The 16,382-nt window shown below is 42.8% G+C and overlaps 1 protein-coding gene across 8 annotated transcripts in view; it reads right to left on the reverse strand.

Moving 5' to 3' along the window:
* LOC109936216 (1-phosphatidylinositol 4,5-bisphosphate phosphodiesterase beta-4-like) overlaps positions 1-16,382 on the reverse strand; it is a 537,830-nt gene that overhangs the window by 186,440 nt on the left and 335,008 nt on the right. For all 8 annotated transcript variants that reach the window (XM_048601091.1, XM_048601092.1, XM_048601098.1 and 5 more), the window contains 3 exons: positions 11,075-11,155; positions 8,698-8,757; positions 4,700-4,843 (listed from right to left, as the gene is read on the reverse strand). In XM_048601091.1, coding sequence (XP_048457048.1) covers positions 4,700-4,843; positions 8,698-8,757; positions 11,075-11,155 — 285 coding nt within the window. The remainder of the gene's footprint in view (positions 1-4,699; positions 4,844-8,697; positions 8,758-11,074; positions 11,156-16,382) is intronic.

Below are 16,382 nucleotides of genomic sequence, written 5' to 3' on the forward strand. Positions count from 1 at the left end.
CAGCACAAGTGGCGATTGTCAATTTGGGAACCTGAGTAACACACACCTTTCACATTCATCTATCCAATAAGCATGTTTTTTTTAATGAATCTGCTTGTAGAAGGAAGATAGACATAAAAAAAGTTGTGGTTGCATACAGGACTGGGTGTTACCATGTAGCAATCCTTCATTCATTGTCTAGAGAGAGGTGCTGGAGATTATGGCTGTGGAGTTAAGGCAGGGAGTAGCAGGTACATAGTCCTTTACTAGTATCAATAGTTACTTTCTTCTGTCACACACCTTGGTCAACTTCAGTGCAACACAGTGTAACAGTAAGATATTCAAAGTGATACAATGCAGGGTGCCTTATTGAAAGCTTTGTAAAGTATGTTACCTCTAAATGGCCAAGAAGAGACGATGAGCCTAAGATGTCGTCTTAACTTAGCATTCTGCATGAGCCCACATTACCTGGCCCTACACCAGTCAAACACTCATTCCTCATTATGACACAAGTGTTATTTAATTATCCATGGAATGTGCCAAGTTACCTGTTTGGCAATGGTGGTAGGAGAATGTGTGTCCAGGGAGAAGTCTTCAAATGGGAAATCGGGCATGTGCCCAATGCTGCAGGAGTGGCTGATCCATCTGAAGACCAGCATTGATGATGAGACCTTTCTGTAGCCTCTGTTAGTGGAGGTGTATCTATTGATCCAGGTCTGCAATTCAGGCCCAGCCATCATCACGAATGGTCATCTGAGGGAATGCTCAACAGCACAGCAACAATTGCACTGAAGCAGTCAGCTTGCAGATGTGTCCATGGGCCAATAGTCCAACAGGAATGAGAGCAAGCCCAGCATTGTGACAGTCACGGATCCAGCCACTGAACCAGCATAATAAAAGCATTACTCTACGACCTTCTGGACTCAATATCAACTTCAACAACTTTAGTGTTTGAGCTTCTCCCATGTCCTTACTCCAACCCCAACTCAACAGACCTTGTTATCACATTCTCTGTTCTTACACACAACCCACTGTTAGCCACTAACAGTCCCCATTAATAGTTATTCATCCTCCTGGCCTGATCGTTATCCATCCCCTTGTTTGTCCAACTGGTCTTGTCTCTCTTTGGGCTCTATCCCCATCTATCGTTTACTCTTTACCCCCTCCTCCACCCTATCTGCTGCATAAAAAACATTTTCCTAATCACCATCTGTTCTGAAGAAGGGTCACTGGACCCGAAACATTAGCTCTGATTTTTGTCCACAGATGTTGCCAGACCTGCTGAGCTTTTCCAACAATTTCTGTTTTTGTTCCTAATAAAAGTGTTCGTCTATTCGTAAGTAAGGACACCCAGAAGTCATATATTTCACAGTGCTGGCTAATTGTGTAAACAACCTCTAAGGTGAACAAGATACAGATTAGGACAACAGCCTACACTTTCATTCCAAGGGCACGAGCCAAACTTAAAAACATTGAAGACACTTGAAGCATCCAGTGCATGGTTGAGCAAAAGCTGGATTGAGTGAATCTCTGATGTGTCTTGCTAAGTATCACGCATAAGGGATAAGCAGTGGATTTCCAGATCTCTGAGTCAGGCTGAATGTGACGGATGAAGGCGAAAAGCAGGCAATTATAGGATTATAGCAGGGTAAGCAGGAACATAGCTAGCACAGTACAGAATAAACTGAAAGGATCACATGCTATTACAAGGAAGGTTGGAAATAAGTTAATTCTATTGCATCGCATGGAAAATATGCTACATTCACCCAGTAATTCTATTTTTTCCCAGCAAAGTGCATCTTCTATTATAAATATTGAAACATATTTGAAGAACTGGGTAAAGTGCTGGGTCCACTTCTGATTACCATTTATATAAATGATTTAGATGAGAATATAGAAAGCACGGTTAGTAAGTTTGCAGATAACATTAAGATTGGTGGTATAGCAGACAGTGAAAAAGATTTAAAAAAGACATGACAGGCAATTTTTTACACAGAGAGTGGTTTGTGTGTGGAATAAACTTCCAGAGGAAGTGGTGGATACAGGTACAGTTACAACGTTTAAAAGACATTTTGATAAGTTTGGGAAGAAGAAATGTTTGGAGGGAAATAGGCCAAGTGCAGGCAGGTGGGACTAGTTCAGTTTGGAACTATGGTCAGCATGGACTGGTTGGACCAAGGATCTGTTTCTTTAACTATTCCTGGCTTTTCAAAGTGCTGAACCCCAAAATCAATTAGGCTACTTAGCTGTGTCTGGGCTGAATGCTCTGCTTTCAATAGAGGAGAGTGTGTTGAAACCATTTCTGGATCCCCTCTCTTATTTTGGCTTACTAGGGGCCCTACCTCTGAGATCTTCTCAGTGGTACCCAATCAAGGGGATTTTTGACGCTGCACATTAGAAAAATGGCAACCTCAGTGTCAGAGTGGACACTGCCACCAGTCCTCACCCCCGGGATACCTGCTGGGCTTGGCTTTCAGTAAGGGGGGGGGGGGCACATCTGCCACTGTGAATATCCGAGGAGGAACACCCCTAACTCTCTTTCCGCCACTCAGCCCACAAATGGCCAGTGAACTGTGCAGACCGACTGCCCATCAGCTCTGGGCAGACAGGTGGTCCCTGCCAGAATGCCCCTGCCTCCAGAGAAGTTAGCCAGAGGTGAGAACCTATCAGTCCAGTAGCCTGACACTCAGAAATTCATCCTGTCCCAACTTCAAATAGGGCCTTGCGAGATCAGGAATATTATGCTCCCTTTTCCTCATAGAGACGGCAATAGGGATTTGTGCTTTTTCCAACATCTCTCTTTTGCAATTGGTGACATTAACAATGTGGGCTGGTTGTAAAGCAGCTGTACAAGGGGAATGTTTTGCAATGCCCTTGCCCTGTAACACCAGGGGCTAAAATGTTGTCGTCATAGCAGTCATCGGACTCTATTTTCGAGGACATCAGCTGAATTTGAAGGGCTCGGTCAGCTGCAATGCAAGTTACTGACTTTTTAAAACTTCTTGCATAAAGGCTTTTGTGGCGCAATGGTCGTATCCCTGCCCCTGAGACTAGAGGCCTTGGGTTCAAGTCCCACTGCTCCAGATGTACGTCAATAACATGTCTGAACAGATTCATTACAAATGTCTAAAAATTCATTCATGGTAAGTTAGCTTCACAAGCATGGTAAACATTGTTGCCCATCCCCAGTTGCCTTTGAGAAGGTGGTGGGGAGCTGCCTTCTTGAATTGCTGTAGGCTGACCCACAATGCAGAAGGGAGGGAATTCCAGGATTCTCCCCTTGTGACCATGAAGGAACGGTGATGTATTTCCAAGTCAGGAGGGGAGTGTTCAGGTGGTGGTGTTCCCATATACCCATTGCTTTTGTTCTTCGAGGGGGTGGGTTTGGAAGTGAGCTGTTGGAGTGCTTCTTGTATGTTGTCCAGTTGCCACAGTGTGTCAGTGATGGAGGGGCTGATTGGTGAAAGGGGTGCCAATCAAATGAGCTGCTTTATCTTGGCTGATGTTGAGTTTCTTGAGAGTTGTTGGGGCTATGCTCATCATGCAAGTGGGGAGCATCCCATTACACTCCTGACTTGTGAATTTTTTTTTTTTTTTTAAGAATCCCTACAGTGTGGAAACAGGCCCTTCGGCCCAACAAGTCCACACCGAACCTCAGAGCATCCCACCCACATCCATCCCCCTATGACCCACCTAATATACACCCTCTACCTCCCTGAACACTACAGGCAATTTAGCATGGCCAATCCGCCTAACCTGCACATCTTTGGACTGTGGGAGGAAACCGGAGCACCCGGAGAAAACCCACGCAGACACAGGGAGAATGTGCAATCTCCACACAGACAGTCACCCAAGGCTGGAATCGAACCCAGGTCCCTGGCGCTGTGAGGCAGCAGTGCTAACCACTGTGCCACCGTGTCGCCCGTGGACAGGAGTGCCTTGTGGAGAGGAGTCAGGAGGGGAGTCATTCTCAATGGATTCTCCCATTCTCACCCCATCCTTGGATAAAAACCTCTACGTTCACCTGCACTCAATTGCAACTGCGAGACTCTGCAGATGTATCTCTTAAAATAAGATATTATTGTCTCTACCCCCACCACCGCCCCCACACCCCTGCACACCCCCGGTACCCAGGCATACATGACACAGATTGACAGTCCATCTGTACCCAGTCATTAAAAGCAGAACTCTGACCTGTGGCATGGTGCGTATCATTGCCTGGCATTTCCTCAAAGAAACACAGTCATATTTGGTATTCAGTACCACAGGGATTGAGTCTGTGTCCTCCACAGTCTTGGTGTTGTATTTGGATGTTCCAGTGCACTGTGCTAGTACACGGCTGAAACTTTTACTTTCAATGGAAAATCACCCTTCCTATTTCCTTTACCAATTTCCCATCAATGAACCAATCCCTGAAACTTGACAGAGCAATCTCAAGAGTGAAAACAGGGAATAAAACCAGGAGAAACATAAAGTCACAACAGAGCAGGATATTGTGCCAAAGGACATTCGTGTTTAAGGTCTCGCAGGACTATTTACAGTAAGTTGGCAGATGTCGAAATCAGAAAAAATAGAAATTCACATATCTTTCAGACACCAAATCTCCCGTGTGATAATGCGCATAAGTAGCATTCAGAAGGAAAATAGCAACATGTTCACTGTGAAAATATTAGCTTTTACCACATCCGATTTATTTGAAGGACGTGCTAATTATGTGTACCTTAGCTGTTTCCGCGCTGTCAGCCACAAGATACGTAAAGCTGATGTTAACCAAGTCAGCATCACTGCAAACAGAAAAGGTTCTTCCATCCAGATCATGCTCTGCTTTTCCACTTGCCTCGAGTGCGGACAGTATTTTGGGATCCTTGGACATAAGCCAAAGGAAGAGAAAATAAAGATTTGTATAATGGATTAGTTAAAGTTAATAAAATTACATTCAGAAAATAATTACCAGCTATATTTAGTGGTATCACGCTTCAGTTGGTGAACCCTGAATCTGGTAGAGTGAAACTTACTCAAGTTTTTGAAATATTGTATACACGTAAATAGTAGTTGATCTTGCGTAAGAATCGACCCCTGTTAGCAACTCTCAAAAATCTTGCTGTTTCATGCATCACAAGTTGATCATGTGCATGTACACGAATGTACAAGATGATCTCTGACATGTGGATGAAAAATCCTTAATGTTTCATTTTAGCTTGTGCTCGTGTTTGGGAGCCCAGTTGGTGCGAACAATTTTTTTTCAATTTGTTCTTTCCTTATGGAAACATCAGGATTACTCTTTGTTAGCCTGAGACAGCTGTTCCTCACTGAATTCAGAGCCTGAAACAGTCCTTTCCTGAACTTTATGACAATCCATCAGGAGGATTCCTTTCTTTGGGAACTGATTCTTTTCTATGGCCCACTCCTCCAGAGTTTGAGTTTGTATAGAGAGGTGATATTTTTAATTATATAGACGTACTTCAGATTGCATGTAACTCAATATCAGAAACAACTCTGCTGGTTTCCTTCAGTAACTAATAAAGAACTTACTTCAGCAACGTTATACAGAATATTAACTGAAAGTTTAAAATGTGCAAATATATATAGCTATCTTTTTTGAAAACTAACACAAATGTATACAGCCTCCAAGTCTGGGAAACAAATATAAAACTTCGCAGGTTGTTGTAAGTCCTGTGCCCAAGTAACAGTTACATGAACAGTCTGCAGTTGAAGTCATTTTTTTGTCCAAGCATTTGGTTGCTTGTCTGGATCAGTTAAGGTTGGCTGAATTTACTTTTCTGGAGACAGTGGTGTAGATTTCAAATTCTCCTTTGAGAAAGCTGGCGCTTCTGACGGGGAGGTTTCCCAGTGGGTCAACAATTCACGAACAATGATGGTAGGAGTTTAAGAGAAAAGACAGGGAGAAGGCAGTGGCTGTTGCTCCAGGCAAGTTATTGCTCTGACCCTCTAGATTCAAATCCAGTATCTTTCCACCTTCCTCCACTCACAATGCACAGTGGCTGAGTGGTTAGCACTGATGCTTCACAGCGCTAGGGATCTGGGTTCAATCCTCAGCCTCGGGCAACTGTCTGTGTCGAGTTTGCACAATCTCCCCATGTCTGTGTGGGTTTCCTCCCACAGTCCAAAGATGTGTAGGTTAGGTGGATTGTGCATGCTTAATTGCCTGGGGATGTGCAGGATAGGTGGGTTAGTCATGGGAAATGCAGGGTTATCAGGATGGGGTGGGTGTGGCTGGGATGCTCTTCAGAGGATTGGTGTGGAATCAATGAGCTGAATAGCCTGCTTCCACATCATAGGGATTCTAAAATTAACAACACTCACTCCCTTGCCCCCAAGTCTGGTAGTGTTGCAGACTTGGTATCTCCATTCTAGCAGCTTATTCTTTACAATTTTTTTTTGCCTTGTCAAGGGTAACTACCAAAGACTGCATGCATATGTTCAGTTAATATTGTTACAATTTTGGAAAAAGTGTCTTCAGAACACTTCAACTTTATTCTGTGGCATCACGACCTTCCTCCAGTTTGTATGAGAACTGAAATAGTTAGTGTGCCATCACAATCATTTCCTTTGTTTCTCCAAATGTGCCATCCCACACATTGTCAGGTTTATCACTTACCTCACTGCATGGCTTTTCCAGTGTCCCTGCTGCAGCAGCCTACATAACAAGTCACCTCATTCTGAGAAGTGACTGACATGTTTTCCTGATCCATTAAGGAGCTGACTAAATGCAAGGTATTTTTTGACGCTGTCGCTCCAGCAGCCTGAAAGCATTATTATGGGTGCAACCTGAGATAAGTTGCACTCGTTCAGTGCAACTTAAAATAGGGGGAAAGATTTGGAGACCGAGTCCAATCTGCTGCAGAGTGACATTCTCCGAAACATTAATAAACATGCCGTTTATTTTACAGCGCTGCTGATAATGATAGCCTTGACTTTGCCGGGAACACTAGAAAGTAAACATTTACTTGAAAGGATATCTTGATGGCTTCCCTAGAGATAGGTGTCGCTACAGCAGCAACATCCATCTCAGGGCCAAAGACGTCTAGCAAGTCAGCGGCTTGAGTAGCTCAGGACAGTGGCCCATCCTCTGTCTTGATAATAGCAGCTAATGCACACAGAATGATTTGTCCATTGTGGACAGTTCACAATAGGAAGGAATCCTAAAGGCTCAAACAAAATAGAGAAAGTATCAGAAACACATGGCAGTGACCAGACAGGTTGATTTTGTTTAGAATAGAATGCCTACAGTGCAGATAAGAGGCCAGCGAGTCAACACTGACCCTCTAAAGAGCATCCCACTCAAACTCTCAACCAAATCCTGTAACCCCACATTCACGACAGCTAATGCACCTAGCCTACACATCCATGGACACCGTGAACCAATTTAGCATGGCCAATCCACCTACCCTGTGCATCTTTGGACTGTGGGAGGAAACTGGAGCATCCAGAATAAACCCACACAGACATGGGGAGAATGTGCAAACTCCACACAGACAGTTGCCTAAGAGTGGAATCAAACCCAGGTCCCTGGCACTGAGAGGCAGCAGTGCTAACCACTGAGCCATCCCCAATATTTGAGACAGGCAAACTAGTGAAATCGATAAAGTGGAGTTTGGGGTAAATTCAGCTTAAATTCAGGCCATTGTACACAAAATATTCTGGAAAGTAGAGAGGGCAAGGCAAAACGAGTTCGGAGGTGGAATGTAGACAATGTAACAAGTGCAGTGGGAGGTGAGAAGTCTACAGAGCTGTAACAGTCAGACGAAGTGAGGAGCAAAGGAAATGGGACAGGCCAAATCCATTAGAGGCTCCGTTAACTCTCGATGAAAAAGGGACACTTCAGGAAGTCTGGCCCGGAAGGCACAGTCATCAGAGCAAATTTGACAGAGATATAGAAAGTGTACTGAGGGTCGGAAGCAGATTACTCAATGTAGTTGTCAAATAAATCGGAATGAAGAGGTGATCTTCATAATCAAGCAGAGAGAGAGAGAGAGACAGAGAGACAGACACATACACAAGGGGGAAGGAATGAAGGGGAGAGAGGAGGAGACAAGGAAGTGGTGGGGAGAGAAAGGCGAGAGGGGAAAAAGAATGGAAGAAAAGGGAGGAGGGATAGAATGGGGAGAGAGGTGGAGAGAGATGTGAAATGGGGAGAGAGTTGAGGAGGGATAGCAAATTGCGAGAGAACTGGGGACCGGGGAGAGAGGAGGGGCAAGAGGGGAAAGCAGGGGCGAGATAGGGAAAAAGAGCGGAGAGATGGAGAAAGGGAACAGAGAGATGGGGAGCGGGATAATGAGGGGGTGAAAGAGGCATGACGATATAGGACAGAAACATAGAGATCTCCAGAAAGTGAGCACTCAAGAATAAACTAGGAGAAGGAAAGTGATGAGACACCATGGGAAGCCTGGGTAACAAAACATTCAAGATCAAAACTAAAGTATTTGTGTCTACACACTCTTTAAAGTCATAGAAAATACAGATGGGTAGGAAGAGCTCTGTGAAGTATACGAAAATGTTATCTCAAGAGTTCATTCTCCTCACAATTATCTTGCCAATTTTCTTATCAGTTCTTGACGAGGAAGTAATTTCTTCAGAATAATTTCTAAGTAATTTTATTGAGTCAATCTATTTGTCACGTTGTCTCATATTACTCGCAGCTCTTCCTTCTTGTGTACTAGATTTCCCAGAGATAAGGCACACGGAACAAGTTCTTACTTTAGGGATAGTCCCATATCGAATACTGTTGACCATCGAACATTCCAGCACTTGTCCTTCCTTAAAAATATACAGGAAAAACATGCATTAGATAACGCTCATTTGACACAAAGATTTGTATCATATTAGTCATGCCAATATTATTAAACTGCGAAATGTATCGAAAGCAGATGTAGTTCCAAGAATGTTTATTTCCAGTTGTCTATAAAGGGAAACATCTTACAAACACCTTAATGCTGTGTTATGGCATTATCTTAAATAACTGCCCGATGAGGAAGTAATGCGAAACAGAAACTTATATTGGCTGTTCCAGAGATGAAGCAGTGTGTTCAGTCTCGGGTGTTATGCTATCAAAGACTAGATGGACCGAAGGGTCTGTTTGCATGCTGTATGACTCTATTGGGATCATTCCCTAGGATTGATGCTGAGGATTGGACACACAATTTAGGACAAGAGAATGGAAATACTCCAGTCTCGCAGAATAGGCCAAGGGATTTATTGGATGCATTACAGATTAAACAGGGAAAAAAAATACCCTTTGGTCAGGCAGCCAATGAAGAAAGGCCTTCTGATTAGACATAGGAGTGACAATTAGGGTTGGGGAATGACTTTACGAACCAAGTGTTGGGGAATGGGAATGCTCTACCATTGGAAACAGTTGCTGAACTTTGATCCTTCTGAAGGGAACATGGATAACTTTGAGAAGGCACGAGATGATTCAGAGCATGCCAGGCTATAAGAGACACATTCTGATCTGCTCTCTCGAATACACAATGGGATTAATGGCCTTCTCCTCCTGTGCAGCAGACTCTAGGAACAAGGTCAGGCATTTCTGCAATGTATTTCAGGTGTACAGAGATTTGAGTAAAGGAGCTGCAAAGTCATGTTGCGGTTGTACAGGACATTGGTGAGACCTCTTCTGGAATACTATATCCAGTTCTGGTCACCCTGTTACAGGAAGGATATCATTAAGCTAGAGAGGATTCAATTCAGACTTACCAGGATGTTTCCAGGTATGAAAGGTTTGAGTTATAAAGGCATGATAGGTTGAGACTTTTCTCACTGGAGTGTTGGTGGTTGAGCGGTGACCTTATAGAAGTTTATAAAGTCACGAGGCGTAAAGATAGCGATGACTTTTCTCCAGGATGGGGAATTTCAAGACTAGGGGGAATATTTTTAAGGTGAGAGGAGACATTTAAAAAAGGCATGAGTGGCAATTTTTTTACACCGAGTGGTTCGTGTGTGAAATGAACTTCCACATGAAGTGTTGGATGCAGGTACAGTTACAACATTTAAAAGACACTTGGATAAGTACATGAATAGGAAACGTTTGGAGCAATATGGGCCAGGAGCAGACAGGTGGGACTAGTTTAATTTGAGATTATGGTCAGCATGGACTCGTTTGGCCCGGTGGGGAGTTGTGGGGGGGTGGTGCTGTTTCCATGCTGCATGACTCTCTGACTCTAATATATTCTGTCCGTTCTTCGTCAAACTGAGGAAAAATTTGCACTAAAATAATTTTGCTGGAGGGCCTATTTTGGTTTCATATTACTGTTACTCAACTCATTTTTAGCAATGGAACTTGCCAACAACATTCTCGTGCACCAGTCGCTGAAGGTAAGTATGCAGGTGCAGCAGGCGGTGAAGAAGGCAAATGGTATGTTGGCCTTCGTTGTGAGAGGTTTCGAGCACAGAAGCAGGCATGTGTTGTTGCAGTTGTACAGGGCCTTGGTTAGACCACGCCTGGAATATTGTGTGCAGTTTTGGTCTCCTTTTCTGAGGAAGGATGCTCTTGCTCTCGAGGAATGCAGCGAAGGTTTACCAGGCTGATTCCGGGGATGCTGATCTGACGTATGAGGAGAGATTTACTTGGTTAGGGTTATTTTTGCTGGAGTTCAGATGAATGATGGGGAATCTCATAGAGACTTATAAAATTCTAACAGGACTGGACGGGGTAGATGCAGGAAGGATGATCCCGATGGTGGGTGTGTCCAGAACCAGGGGTCATAGTCTGAGGATTTGAGGTAGGCCATTTAGGATGGAGATGAGGAGAGATTTCTTCACCCAACGAGTGGTGAGCCTGTGGAATTCATTATCACAGGAAAAAGTTGATGCCAAAACATTGAATGTATTCAAGAGGTGGCTGGATATAGCACTTGGGGCGAATGGGTTCAAAGGTTATGGGGAGAAAGCAGGACGAGGCTATTGAGTTGGACGATCAGCCATAATCATGATGAATGGCGGAGCAGGCCCGAAGGGCTGAATGGCCTCCTCCTGCTCCTATTTTCTATGTTTCGATGTAATGTGTAAGACATATTGACTGAAAAGGTAGTAGGTTCATACTGCGGTCACAGAGTTCAAACGCGGGCAAACATACCTTTCCTTCACTTTTCCACGTGAGAAAGAATCCAAATTCGTCCACCTTAAAGACACAGTTGGGTTCCAATACAGATGACTCCTGTTGGAAAGAACAGTTTTCAGTTGTAACTCAGTTAGTGACCACTCTTAATGAGGTCAACCTTTGGCGAAACAGGCCTCAGGTGGAGAGTCTGGAGGAGGTAAATCAAATGGGTCTCTTACCTCTCCTGCACACCTCTTAGTCACCGGTTTAAATGCAGAACACGCGTGAGGAACACTGGTCACTTTTGCCCTGACCCCAGGGTTAAGTGACAGCAAAGGCTAAATGCTAATGCATTTTAACATTTCCCTTCCCCCTGTATTTTACAGTAAAGTACAGGCGCATGAACGAGAAAATATTGACAGTGACAAAAATTACTCCTCACCTTCTTGCGAAAAGCAACTTTGCTCTGTTGAGTTTTAAGGATTTACCTTGCATTACTTATGATAACACAATTTGTCAGCAATGAAAATCAGGGCCATATAATCAAAGCTCTGTCTCAGAAACAGTCAAAAGGAATGTAATGCTACAAATGAACAGGGAGCCCTCTTAAACTTATAAGACTTTCTCTCCACTCCATTAATGCACAGTCTTTCTTCAGTCAGTTGTCACCGGTTCCTCTCGAAGCAGCATGATAAAATTTAAAAATAAGCACCCGCCTCGTTGCTCCTAAATATTGCTCCATGTTCCGATTATGTTATTACACAGATCTCACATAGGGGCATCAGACCTCTAAAGCAGCAAGATACCATCACGACATGCGACGGTCCAGTTCACCATCTTATTCTCTTGTTCAGTTAAGTTGTTCACAGCCAGTCAACAATTCAGTCATCCAGCATGTGGAATCCAGGCGAGAACAGCGAACAGAGGGCACTGCCACACCAATACCCCAGTGACCCCTTCCCATGACCCCCACCTGCCCCAAGTGTAACAGAGTCTGCAGTAGCCGCATCCACCTGTACAGACCCTGCGGACTCACCCTCAGAGCGGAAGAGAGTCATCCTTGTCTGCGAGGGACTACTAATGAATGAATGAAACTACATAAAAAATAGATACACAAGTGCAAAACTTGGACAGAATCTGTAAGTCTGAGATTTCACACTGGTGTATGTCGCTAATTGTTAGTAAACTTCCAGATATCTGTCTCAATTTGAACCTGTACCTGGGCTAACACGTAGCAAACCACTGACACATTAGTTTCTATACTCTGACATGCATTGTGAAGAATAAAGATGCATTCTTTTGCTGAACTGATCTTTATATTTTATACTGAGTTAGGCACGTTGTTGCAGGAATGGGCACCATGAAATAATGACTAAAAAGGACAATGAGCTTCAAGACAAACCGCCCGAAAGCAGACATTCTGTCTAAGCCGTGCTGCTGTACAGGAATCAGACATGTGCTAGACACAGGGGGTCAAATATGCCAGAGCACGAAGAGTGGTGCCAATCTGAAAAGGGCCATGCAATGACGTCCACAGTAAAGGACATCGGAGGGAACCTTGGTAGGGAATGATTTCTGCTGCTCACTATCTCCAGTGTAGCACAACAGTAAATTAAACTCAAACAGGGTCAGGGATGAGCGAGAAACCTTCATGGTGAAATTCACAGATGTTGGTGTTAAATCTGTGCAGGCAAGGATAGCCATGACTTTTGCACTAAACCTTATTAAATTAAATTAGTCGAGGTCATGAAAAACTGGTTGGCTAACAATGTTATTTCTTCTTTTTTGGACAGGGAAAAGAACCCCCAGCACATTTACATTATGCATAGGTGACTGATAACTTGCAATTATATAATTTAATACTGAAAGATGTCCCAAGACACTCATCAATATGAATCCAACTCTCTGTTCCAGAAATAATAACTTAGCTTTATATTTCAATCAGCCTGATGTTTCATAAGCAGTTTATCCATTCCAGAATATTCATTGCAATGATCAACATAAGAACAATTTAACATTTCTTTTTTGCAACGTTACAGCACATACAATGGATATTAATTTACGTCACTCCTTTCACTAAGCATTACAGCCATCTTCTCTGCCTTAATCATTATTGACAGTCAATCACACTGCCAACACCTATTTACCTGCTAATAAACAGTAACACCGATGTTGAATATTAATAACGAGTTAAAAATAGCTTTGTCATCAAAAGAAATATTATAACAGAAAACAGCAGGACGTATTGAAAGCCAACTCTGATTAGTAAAGCATCGTTCTTTGGTGCTGAAGCTCAGGAACGGTGAGGCTGAAGCATAAATCACAAAAAAAAATGGCCAGACTGTGTCTTTTTAAGCTCTACTTAATTCAAGATTGTTTCTTGAGACTACAATCATTGCAAATGACAAATAGAATCTTTTAACAAAAAGTCAGTGGTTCAGAACTGATATCACCATGAAAGGTCACCCTATGTTTAGGTATTTGCTTCTGGTTATTTTGTAACCATGTCATGAGCTGTTAATAAAATATAGACAGAAGTGTACAAAATACTATGAAATACTCTCCCTACATAAGCTTGAAGAATGTCTGTAAATGCTAGGTTTTAACTCAGGGAGAAACAGAATTGATTGCTAATTTAGACAATTTTGTTTCATTGCTCTGTGTGCAGTCCAGATTCTCTCTCTGATTAAACTCAAATTTATTTCAAATTGGCATAAGCGTAGGAGCATGTGACTGTGGGGAACTCTTGTCAATTATCCCTTAGAAAATGATCTATTTGATAGTGATTCATTTAACTAGTAAATTAATGCACCAAATCTTTTTAAATCACAAGCACAATGTCAGTATACAACTACATTTCCTGAAAAATCAAATGAATATTTTGCAATGGAGTAAAGCCAAACTAATTTTGCTTCTCTTTGAAACACGAACAGGATTCTCTGCCATTGTTTTGCCACTCAAAAAACTATTCAAACAATGACCAGACGCAGAAAATATTGGAAATGCACAGCAGGTCAATCAGCATCTGAGAAGATTATGCAATGGTTAAAATGTTCATCAAATCCCGACTGGATAGCTACCTCATTGTTTTATGAGGTAACGTTCTGCTACCAACTTAAGGGTTAGATTTACTGATGCACTACAATAACCTAAGCTTCAGAAGTAGCTTCTTAGCTGTTTTAGTTTCTTTCAGTTCATTGATGCATTCTGAGTGAAGAACACCAACTGGTATCTCAATTGCAAAATTTGAAAGACATTTGGATAAGTACATAAATAAGAAAAGTTTGGAGGGATATGGGCCTGGAGCGGGCAGGTGGGACTAGTTTAGTTTGGGATTATGTTTGGTATGGACTAGTTGGACCGAAGGGTCTGTTTCTGTGCTGTTTGACTCTGTGTACCAATAGGCATTGCTTAAAGGTTCCAAAAACGCTAAAAGTGCTTTTTTTTTAACATATCCAGCCAATGTCTGATTAACATTTTGCTGATATGGCTACCTTGGTAGATGAACAAAATGCCCCTCTCTCAGGGGCTAGAAGTTTCTGCTTTTGGTGCCAGTGTTCTAGAAAATGAGGGTGAAACAGTCAGTGTCCTCCACTGTAAAACATGTGACACCACATTGACCACCCTCGACTGGCCCCTGTACAATTCAGCATTTCTGCCCCTAACCTCACTCTCCTGGGACTTGCCTGAGGTTGGATACTGGCTCAAATGTACTTCATTCTCATGTTCTTCACTCACACATAAACCAGACTGCACACCGTAGTTTTTCAGAAGAAACTGAGATGGTCCTTGCTGTCCAAACACAAGACTGTTACACAAGACAAGATTACTGGGACAAGAGAACTGTCCTGAAGAGAGATTGAATAGACAAGGCCTACTCTTTCTGCAGTTCAGAAGAATTAGCAATGATTTTGTTTAAATAGGTAGTATTCTAAGAGAGATTAACAAGGTATATGCAGAGAAATCTGTTTCCCTGGGTTGGAGAGTCAAGAATTGGAGACATAGTCTCAAGGTATGAAGAATAACCTCATAGGAGTGAGATGAGGAGAAATCTCTTCACACAAGAGGGCCGAAGTTTTCAGAATTCTCTTCCCCAGAGAGTCATAGCTCAATCAGTAGATTGACATAATCAAGTCAGAAACTAAAATTTTTTTGGATCCTCAGGGATTCAAGGAAAAGGTGGATCAGGCAGGAGACGAGAATTAAGACAGATCAACCATGATCCTGTTGAATAGGCAGCAGACTCGAGGGGCTGAATGGCCGACTCCTGATCCCATTTATTATGTACATAAGGCCTTAATGATGATCTCGGTTGCCTGTAATAAGTCATTTAAGATACTTAGAGAAAGCAGACGGACCTCCTGCATCAGATAAAAACGCAGGATAGAATTACTGCCGAAAGATAAGGAACGAAAATGCTGTGATCAGTCGGAAATGTGATATGAGTCAACATGTGTACAACAAATTATCTGTAAAGTGCTTTCCATTCAAAAATCAAGAATGTATAACAGAGATCTGGACTTGCACATCAAAATATTATCTGTCTGCTGTAAAATCGCTGACAGAGTCACAAAACCATTTCTAAAAGTTATATTCAATAGCCCTGTGGATGTTAACAATGAGCTGATATGCTTATATTGTTATTGCTAATGGCAGTACAATGTGTGACCAGTCATTAGTGCTGACAGGGAGACAGTAGTGGAGAGAAGACAGGAAGGACAACAGAGCAAAGAGATGATAAATCAGACATCTGACAGCAGTACTGGATAACTCAGGAAACGACTGCTATAACTCAATAATGGCTATTCATTCTATCTTAGTTAAGTCATCTTGCCGAATTTTACATTTGTTTCTCGGTGTTGAGATATTTTGACTCAGGGCACCTTTCCCTGCCACTTGGTATTCAGTAGCAACAACCAAAGCCACAATTTATCCTTCCCATCTGTGAGCCCCGGGTTCCTCTTCACATCTCAGGCACTGGCACATTAACTACTGAATGACTTGGGCAAACATGCCCACCACATCCCACTAAAGGGCACTGCTGAAAAATCTCCATTGCATTGAGCTTGCAGGTTTGACACCAGCTGTGCTGTTTCGTGTCCTAAGAGACTTCCACGCTGCACACATCTGATATGGGCCATACCTTCTCTCAACTTTGTGCAGTTGACTGTATTTCCAGGTCAGCTGTACGGAGGAACTCCCCCCTCTGGTGCTATTTAAAAGGATAATCAACAACTTGCATGTTAGCCAGGGCTCAGTGGGCTTCATAAGCTTGTGAGTATGAGCCCCATGCCAGGAAGCAAGTGCAAAAATCAAAGCTAACATGCAGGTGCAGAATTTAACC

This window comes from Rhincodon typus, chromosome 9 (assembly GCF_021869965.1).
Source record: "Rhincodon typus isolate 14 chromosome 9, sRhiTyp1.1, whole genome shotgun sequence".
In the NCBI taxonomy this organism is placed as follows: Eukaryota; Metazoa; Chordata; class Chondrichthyes; order Orectolobiformes; family Rhincodontidae; genus Rhincodon; species Rhincodon typus.